At 36.5% G+C, this 10,531-nt stretch overlaps 1 protein-coding gene across 4 annotated transcripts in view; it reads right to left on the reverse strand.

Annotated features, from left to right (window-relative positions):
- LYST (lysosomal trafficking regulator) overlaps window positions 1-10,531 on the reverse strand; it is a 178,005-nt gene that overhangs the window by 146,205 nt on the left and 21,269 nt on the right. For all 4 annotated transcript variants that reach the window (XM_046026228.1, XM_046026230.1, XM_046026227.1 and 1 more), the window contains 2 exons: window positions 8,600-8,689; window positions 4,407-4,605 (listed from right to left, as the gene is read on the reverse strand). In XM_046026228.1, the coding sequence (XP_045882184.1) occupies window positions 4,407-4,598 (192 nt within the window). In that variant the 5' untranslated portion in view covers window positions 4,599-4,605; window positions 8,600-8,689. The remainder of the gene's footprint in view (window positions 1-4,406; window positions 4,606-8,599; window positions 8,690-10,531) is intronic.

Raw genomic sequence — 10,531 nt, forward strand, 5'->3', positions numbered from 1 at the left:
CAGGGAGGAGGAGGGAGGAAGGAACCACAGCTATGGCCTCACACTGTACACAAATATTAATGCCACATGGAACACAGACCTAAAAATAAAAATACTAATTAAAAAGCTTCTAGAAAAAAAACCAGGAGAGTATTTTTGCAACTTTGGGATGCAAGATAAGGATTTCTTAGGATATAAAACACACTATATAAAAAAATCTGCTGTTCTATGGGACGCCTGAGTAGCTCAGTTGGTTAAGCGGCTGCCTTTGGCTCAGGTCATGATCCCAGCCTCCTGGGATCGAGTCCCACATCGGGCTCCTTGCTCAGCAGGGAGCCTGCTTCACCCTCTGCCTCTGCCTGCAACTCTGTCTGCCTGTGCTTGCTCTCTCTCTCTCTCTCTCTCTCTAATAAATAAATAAAATCTTTTGAAAAAAAAATCTGCTGTTCTAAAGGCATTGTTAAGAAATGAAAAGGCAAGCCACAAAGAACATATTTGTAATTCAACAAAGACATGTATCCAGGATACATGAAAAAAAAAAAAAAAACAACCTGCAACTGGATACTAAGCAAATAACCTGACTTTTAAAAATAGGCACAAAACTTAAATAGTGCCTGGAAACTAAAGAAAATATACAAGCAGCCAATGAACACATAAAATAGTGCTCAGATCATTAGTTTTTAGAGAAATGTAAATTACAATCACAATGAGATACTACTTCACATTCACTTAAGATGGTAATATGAAAAGGCTGGCAATGTCAAATATCATAAAGGATGCAGAACAACTAGAATTCTCATACACTGCTGGTGAGAATGAAAAGTGACACAACTGCTCTGAGAAGAGTCTGGCACTTTCTTATGAACACCTACCCTTTGACGCAGCAAATTGCATGCCTACATAGTTACCCAGAAAAAATGAAAATATATTCACACAAAGACTTTTTTAAGAATTTTCAGAGCAGTTTTATTTATAATAGCCAATGGAAATAAAAGCCAAATGGTTAAACAACAGGTGAATGGTCAAACAAATTGTGGTACATCCATACAACAAAACACCAGCATCAAAACTTGGTGAGTTACTGCTTCATGCATAACGGATAGAGCTCTGGGACACCAGAGTACATACTGCATGATTCCACTTACATGAAGTTCTAGGACAAGCAACACTACACTTAGATGCTGGAAATTAGAATTGTGGTTGTGTGGCAGTGGGGGAAGGGAAGCGGCTGCGTGCAAAGGGGCATGAAAACCTTTTACTAGAGTGGTGGCAATGTTCTAAACTTTGATCTCGGCTGTGGTTTACACAGGTGTTTGTCTTTGTCAAAACTCATTCAACTATACACTTTACATTTGTGCATTCACTACATGTAAATTATATAGCAATAAAAAGTCTGTTTAATTATTTATACCAAATATCTATTAATAAAATCCTTGCACAAAAGTGGAAGGGTAGCTACGGACTTCATTTGCCTCTTGCTTGGAGTACCCAAGAAATGCTCCCATTCGTGAGAGGCACGGATAACAAAGGCGAAGTTCCTCTTGAAATGCACAGCTTTGGATCTACTCTTAAATCCACCCTAAGTGATTAAACTTGCATAGTTAAATTTGCCTTAAAAATCCAAATTATCATTCTCCATTTCCTGGTTTAAATAATTAAATCTTAATAAGTCCTATTTTTTTATAATTTTTTTATTTTTTTAATGGTAAGTCCTATTTTTTAAATGGCTCTTTGTGCTCTACTTCTACTGTTCCTACTGGTTCCTACTATCATTGCTACAGATATTCCAAAGGTGAATGACTGGGGAAGAGGTTACCTTAATGTTTACACACGATATTACCTTAGGAAATATCTAAGGGAATAACCTAGGTTACACAAGATATTACCTTAGGAAAAAATATTGTTGCAATTATGACCTGGATGATTTCACACATTTAGTAATATATTAAGAGATATTTCATGACTTAAAAGAGAAAGCATACAATCTATAGAATCAGAAAGCAGATTAGTGTTTGCTTAGGTCTGAGGGTGATGGGAGGGATAGGGGAGTGACAGCCAAAAGGTGCCAAGTCCCTGTCTGAGGTGATGAAAATGTTCTAAAATTGACTATGTGACTATGTGACAGCAGCACATATCTGTGATTATGCTAAAAACCACTGATGACATATTTCACTTGGCATAATCTCCTCAAGTCCCATCCTGTTGATGCAAAAGTTGGATATTCATCCTTTCTGATGGTTTCATTTATTTGTGGAACATAAGGAATAGCATGGAGGATACTGAGAGAAGGGAAAAATGAACAGGGAGAAATCAGAGTGGGAGACAAACCATGAGAGACTATGGACTCCAGGAAACAAACTGAGTGTTTTAGAAGGGAGGGGGGTAGAGGGATGGGTGAGGCCGGTGATGGGTATTAAGGAGGGCACGTATTGCATGGAGCACTGGGTGTTATACACAAACAATGAATCATGGAACACTACATAAAAACTAATGATGTACTGTATAGTGACTAACATAACACAATTTTAAAAAGGGGGAAAATAAAGTAATATGTCTTATAAAAAACAGATCTATAAAGAAGAAAATAAAGATCTAGAAAGTGCAAAAAAAAAAATCCACTGAGTTGTACATATGAAATGGGTAAATTCTATGATACATGGGTTATATCTTAACAGCTACAGCTTTCATTAAAAACTTAGTGAAATTCTGATTAGGATTGCACTGGAATCTATATATTAATTAAAAAAAAAACAAGTATCCTTACAATACTGATTTTTCCAATACATGAAAATTATGTAGTACTACATTTATTTGGGTTGTCTTTAGTTTCCCTCAACAATGTTTTATAGAATTATGTACAGAAATTTGTACATATTAGATTTATTCCTGCACATTTGATATTTCTGATGCTACTTATAGGATATCCTAAAAAGAGAAAAACACTGAAATGTTCTAATGTGGGATGTGAAAATGAACAGAGCATGATATGCTTGTTAAATCATAAAATTGTGAAATAAAAATTACTACACATGATCTAACAAATAATTTTTCTAATTTTAAAATTTATTTGTGGAAAAGTCATACAAAATATAATAATTAAATTACATGTAGCCAGGCATTTAATAAATAACATTCATGAAAGGAGTAAAAATACATAATATTTTAGAAAATACTCTGGAAAATTTCATGACGAGTGGATACCACAGTGAAGAGATACGCTCTGATATTTGTTAGGTTCCTTAGTGTATAGTGAAAACAGGGTCATTGTTTAATTTTAGTCTCTGTAATTACCCAATATATGTATATATTAGCAAAATGCTTTAATAGCAAAAAATTTCAACAGTACTTAAGTTTCTACTAAAGTCAGTAAGTTATAAGTGTTGAAAAATGTCCATCATATTGGTGCTACAGAGACCTTATTATCTTTTCAAGTTAATTGAAATATTATCTAACTACATTAATTAGTCCCCTGAAAGCAAACAGTAAATTTTTTCTTTTGTAAAATAAATATTTTTTAATTTATTATTTTTTTTATTTTAAAGATTTTTGTTTATTTATTTATTTGGCAGAGAGAGAAAGAGATCCCAAATAGGCAGAGAGGCACGCAGTGAGAGAGGAGGAAGCAGGCTCCCTGCTGAGCAGAGAGCCCGATGTGGGGCTTGACCCCAGGACCCTGGAATCATGACCTGAGCCGAAGGCAGAGGCTTTAACCCACTGAACCACCCAGGCGTCCCTATTTGTTTTTTATTAAAATGAAGTAAAGACATAAATTATGTTTGGGCTGCGAGTTAAGCCTGTCTGAGTTACTTAATGTTCTGCATCTAGTTTTTCATCCACAAAAGAAAGTTGGATGACATCTCTATTTCCCAACTAGCTTTAGAGTTCTGTTAATTCCATAATAAGGAAACAGCAAAATACTGTATGTTCAGACCATACTTTGAGTAAACACAATGAGGTATAAAAAAAACTGGATGTATATAAGCTAAAGAACTCAATAATTATTGGTTTAAGGATTTTCTACTTTCAACCCAGAATTAGTAAACTCTCTAAGAGAATTTATACTAAACCTTTCAAAAACATATCTGACATTTATTGAAAGTGCAAATGTTTTTCTGAGTCAAAATCTTGGGTCTCTACTAATAATCATAGTTATCTCACACTGATATTAGGATTAAAAAGCTTAATATATACGAGGTCATTTTAGAAGAAAGGCCATTTATAATCCTAAGACATTTCAGACATTTTGAAAAGTATTCAAATAAACAATATGTTCATAAACTGCGCTATTTTTCTTTATTGGAGTGATGTTAGAAATAGGACATTTATCTCAAAGAGACTCTCAGAAACTAAACAACCCAGAAATTATGTATCTGTAATCAACTATAATAAACTGGTAAAAAAAAAAGTATTTGACATGAAAATGTTACCTGATCAATGATAGAATTTAGCTTGGTAAGTAACAGAAATCCTCGGCCGTGGACAAGGTATTGGCCAAGCGTAGCCATGTGTGTCTCCTCCTCTTCTTCCTCCCTGGCCTCCACCCTCTGGACCACCGCATTGCAAAGCCGGTTGACATCCGTCAGAAATTCACGTGCCAGTGAGTTACTGTCGATGCTCATGACCGAGCTATCAAATAAATATTATCAAAAAAGAAGATTAGAGAAATAAAAATTTATGTTTAAAACTAAGTGTTTTTAAGGTTGGTTGTTTTTAACCAAAGACTGACTTTACCGGGCATTGGTATTAACCCAATAATACTTCCAGACATAGTCCTGATCTAGTTGGGTGTTCCTTAAATATTCTCACATGGCAGAAATAGTCATGGGTGTAACAGTCCCTGAGCATTACCAAGAACAGGAAGTGAAAGCACAGTGAGAAGATACACAGTGAGTGGTGGCAGTTAAAGTAGATTCTGAACTTCTTTAATAGCCTCATCATAGAATAAAAATAAACCTATTACTTGTGCACTGTTCTTGCTCTAATGGCTTCAAAAAAATGAGTTGATCTTTTTAAAAATATAAACTGTTTTTCACATGAGGGAACTGACAATCATACACCCTCCCCCCAACAACCAGGGTTCAGTTAACGGAGGGAAAAGGATTTATCATCAGGTAAATAAAAACTGAAGAATTCTCGCAGCTGAAACTACGCCACTTCACTTCTTCCTATACATTTAAGTCAAAGGGCAATGCGACATTTTGAGATAAAGGAAGATAATAAGGTAAAGCAGACAGAAGAGAGGGAAAAAACCAATGTAAAGAAAAAAAATGAGCAATTATTTAGAAAGGAAAAATCATGAACAATAAAATTCCCAAAGAATTTCAGAACAGTTTCATCTTAGGGCAAAAAGTAATTTTGAGACATCCAATAATCTTTAAAAACGTTTTAACCTGGAGAGATTAAATAAGAAGTATACTGTGGAGTCTTGCTTCGCCCAAGGGCAGGGCAGGGGGCGGGGGGGGGGGGTGCCTCCTAGCCTCTGCGGAGAAGGCGGTGGACCATAGGACTGTGCCCATTCCCAAGGGGCAAGGCCAGCCTCTAAGCCCTAACCAAGCGAGGCACACCTGATTCAGGAGCAGCCGACATGCATCTGGCCGGCAAGATATGACCTGTCTGATGCCACCTGCAAAGAGGCAACCACCAATCGGGCTCTTTCTGTCTCAGGAATTTGAATAAAAGGACATAGCTGATAAGTTGAAAAGCCACATAAAGATGGGCCTGTAGTAGTCCTTGTGAGGTAGCTGAGGCGCAGAAGAAAACAACAGGGTGAAAATGGACTACTAGGATACAAAGGGAAGCAGATAGACATGAAAGAGGGAGACTAAAGAAATTCTTAATATTACTTTGGTTCCTGTCCATTTTGGGGCCTGATGATTTATGTCCTGGATTCCCATCAAAATACTAGGTGTTATTATAGTAACAGTCTCCTCTGTAGCATAACAAAGATCATTAGTTTCAATATTGTTGATTACTAGGAAAAAGTATAAAAAATAAAATGTACATTACTCATTATCCCAAAATATCCTCCCTTACATAAATATTGGCTTTTTATAAAGCTTTCATAAGGTAAAATTATTCAATAAATCAAATAATTTATAATTCATATTAATATAAATTATATATTATAATATGTACATAATATATAAACATCTATATTCAGTCCATAGTTACCGATTTTATTAACTTATCTCACCTACTCTGCCACGGATTTTAAGGTACATAATTATTTAGTACACCACTAAAACAAGTAACACTGCCAATTAGAGTATAACACAATGCCTTCTTATCTCACCTTCTAGGCGGTCAAGACTACCCACCATTCTTAAGAGTGCTACACTACTGTTCTTGGGATTTTCTTCCAAAGATGCTGACATCATTCTGAAAGTTTCAATGCTGGCACCTAATCTTAGCACATAGGATCAGAAGAAAGTTTCCGAAAATATTTAAAACTCATCAGATGTAGTACAGCAAGTGTGTAACTGAGCTAAAGCGCTGAAATGAACCACTAAGGACCGAGCTCCCCCGTAAGCAGGCAAGAGCGACCCCTTCACCAAGTGCAGCCGGCTCCCAGTGCTTAGTAGACACCACTGATTACAAGGCACACTGCAACTTTAGCAATATTAAAAATGTAAAAAACTTTAAAATTACGGTAATAATTAGGGTCTATTTTCTGGAAATGAAGATAATAATAACTAGCATGAATATTTAGGTATGACAATTACGGAGGAAATCATTTCAATGCTACGTCCTAAAAGCACAAGATGCCAGGTCGGCAAAAAACATTACAATAGGGGTACCTGGGTGGCTCAGTGGGTTAAAAGCCCCTGCCTTCGGCTCAGGTCATGATCCCAGGGTCCAGGGATCGAGCCCCACATCTCTGCTGGGCAGAGAGCCTGCTTCCTTTCCTCTCTCTCTGTCTGCCTTTCTGCCTACTTGTGATCTTTCTGTCAAATAAATAAATAAAATCTTTAAAAAAAAACCATTACAACATATGCAGAAATGTACATTATTCCTGATTTTTAAATGTATATAAAATAGACACAGTTACATAAATAGGGTATTATGTATCAGTGATCTGATCTGTTTTGATTCACGTAGATATTTTAGAAATCTTTTCACATGCACTCTCTCTTACTCTTTCCGCTAGCTTCTGGCACGCTGCTGCATGCATATGTAACATGTTGCTCACTATATAGAGGACTGTTAACTATGCAGCCAATCTCTTATTGAGTATTTAGGCTATTTCTAGTTTTGATTATCATAAACAGAGCTGCAATGAACATCCTTACACTACTTGCACATTTATTCTTTATGTGTTTGTGGTAGAAACTGCTGTTACTTCCTCCTACAATAGGTTTTACACATTTCTGGTTAGGTCTCTTCCAGGGTGTTCTGTAGCGTTTGCTGTTGTTCTGAATGGGATTTTGTTTCCATTATATAATCTAATTAGGAAAGAGAGCTGGTATGTAGGAGGCAAATGGAAGTATATTTATGCTGATACAGTAATCATATATCCAAACTTCTTACTGAACTTTCATTAATTTTTTTTGAGATTTACAGACATAAAACCCTATCATCTACAAATAACAAAAATTCTGAATTCTCCTACCAGTATTCACACACTTTCCACTCTTCAAAGTGCATTAGTTAGCACTAACAGAACATCGTCAGTAGGGGTGATGGGGGACACTTCTGCCTTGCACATTAATAAATATTCATTTCTTCCTGCGCATCTAATAGGGATGTTGAACTTCAGTGAATGCCTTTCAGCCATTCTGAATGCCAACTGAAAAGATGATTGCATGGTATATTTAATTTAATTGATTAATTAATATATTTTTTAAAGATTTTATTTATTTATTTGACAGACGGAGATCACAAGTAGGCAGAGGCAGGCAGAGAGAAAGCAGCAGGCTCCCTACTGAGCAGAGAGTCCAATGCAGGGCTCGATCCCAGCACCCTGGGATCATGGCCTGAGCCAAAGGCAGAGGCTTTAACCCACTGAGCCACCCAGGCGCCCCTGCATGATATATTTTAAAAATTTTTAAAAATATTTCAAACACCCATGTGCAAAAACAATGAATACTGTTACGCTGAAAAAAATAAATAAATTTAAATACTGAAAAAAAAATATTTCAAACACCCAGAAAAGTACAAAGAATATATATGAGGTAGATATAGCAAAAGCTCAGATTTAGCAAAATTAACATTGTGCAGTGTTCAGATCAGTGTGTGTGTATGTATAGTACAGGAAAGTCACACACCACCTCACTTCTTCCTCTCTTTAGTTGATGTTTATCATTTCTATACATGTTTTTATAAGTTTTTACATGTTTATAGCCACAAAAATATTCAATACTGTTTTAACTATTTTAACTATAAATAGTATAACATATGTATCCTTTTATAACTTTATTTTTCCTCTCAACATTGTTCCTTTAAACCATTATGCAATAGGCCATCGTATGGATACACTACAATTTATATATCCATCTCTACTAAAGGCAAGTTTAGTTGTTTGTACTTTGGGCTTTAATTAATGTCACATAACTATGTAGTTTCAAAGGCTTAGACAGAAACAAGTATTTTGGTTGCTTTTATCTATTACATTAATACTTACCAATCTCTCAACACTTCTGTAACATTTAGAGTCTTTATAATTTGAGCTCATGAACCAGATGAAACAAATACTCCTAGAATAAAGCCTCACCTATTTAAAGAAAAGACAAACATATTAATGGTAATAGTAAAACAAGTAATTTTAATAAAGTTCTGACACAAAAACCAATGGCCAGTCTTCATATTTGATGTGAAAGAAGCCAAAGAAGTTTTTGAACCTCAACAACACACTACGAAATTTCTAGAGCTCCAACAATGGAATCTTGAGACAGGAAGTGTTGGAGCATACTTGATCTGAACAAGGCAACTTGATCACAGATCCCTTCTCCTCCCTTCCTTCCAACTCCTCACAACCTCCAGGTAAATCACCAGTTAACTATAAGGGGAATCAGCGCAGTATCGGTCTTCCTAACACTGAGTCTAAGAGGCAGTGGAATACCATCGACATACATACTATGGGTAGCCAAGTTATTACTCACCTGTGAGAGTGAAAGGCACCTGAGGATATATGAAAACTCAAAAAATACTAAAACCAAACAATGAATAAACTACCACCAAACTTCATATCCTTGTTCAAGTTTTAAAAATGAATTAACCTTTTGTGTACAATACAATGAAGGCTATTTCTGAACACTAAAGGATAAATTCCTACTTCTAGGGTAGCAACAAATGCTTCTGTTTAGTTACCTGTTTTCCCTTCTCTATAGTTGTGCCCAGGCAAGGCATAAAAAATATTTTATTACAGGTACAAGGAAACCGTGAATGTTTATTTTGAAACAAGTGTTTAAATCAGAGTGATCTTTAATTCCTTCAAAATGCCCAAATCTAGAGAACTTTCTTGAATTCCCCTCAGTTTGGCAAACTACTTATATTCTAGGCACTTGAGGATAAAGGAGGCAGGAAATGGATTGGGGGCTGTTAAGACTACACAGGGCTTCGCGTGATGCAGGAAAGACACCTTTTCCCAGACTGGTCAGCCCCACGTTGGGCACACAGCTACCCAAGCACAAGCTAAGCTTCAGTCCTGCTGCCACACTCAGAGCACCAGGGGCAAGTGGGTCACTGCCCAACCAAAGGAGAAAGCCCTGGAATGAAGTCTCAGTTCACCCTCCGTACCTGCTCCTGCCGCGTCCTCAGCGCATACAAGCCACCCACATATTTTCAACTCTAAAATTACAGAAAGGCAAACTATCAATCAAATTATGAGTCTAAAGATGGTATTTCATTAACTGCTATGACTCCGACTACCCTCCAGTTTGGACTACTGCAAGGCAGAGCCATCCATCTGGGGATGCTACGGTGACTCCAGGTAACTCGGCACAGCCATGAGAAGTGGAAGCTGACAGACAACTGGATCCGTCTGCTTTTCTTTGTTACTGGGGGACATTTCTAGGCCATGCTGAGTGATTTCTCTAAATCTCTTAAACTGGAATGGCTTCTTTATCTGTATTTTGCACAGCCCAGCTTGGATGTCCATGGAGTTTCACTCTATCCGAGATCGTAATTCTACCAGCCAGCACAGTCAGCGTGACCTCTCTTACTCCGCCACCACCCTCGATAAACACAGCTGCATTCGAACTTTTGTCATCCTGCACTATGCTGGGTGTCCGTGAAGTCTGCAAATAGTTTTAAAAAATAGACTGAAGATGTCCCTAGGGCATTATATGTATTTGCCTTTGTTTCTAAACTACATAAACACCCTGTAGGTACTTATGACTGTCTTACCCCCAAGGTCATGAATTCCTTAAGGATGGGGACCCTGTTTTATCACTTATTCTACTTTATAGCCAAAATGCTAAATTTAAAAATCATCCTTGTTACTATCATATCCAACTTCCAATGCAATTATTATTATAATGTCATAATAAATAAAACCTCCTCACAACAATGTTACCAGAATTTTTATATTAAAATAAATGAAAAGCATAATAAC

Source organism: Meles meles, chromosome 13 (genome assembly GCF_922984935.1).
Source record: "Meles meles chromosome 13, mMelMel3.1 paternal haplotype, whole genome shotgun sequence".
NCBI classification, from domain to species: Eukaryota; Metazoa; Chordata; class Mammalia; order Carnivora; family Mustelidae; genus Meles; species Meles meles.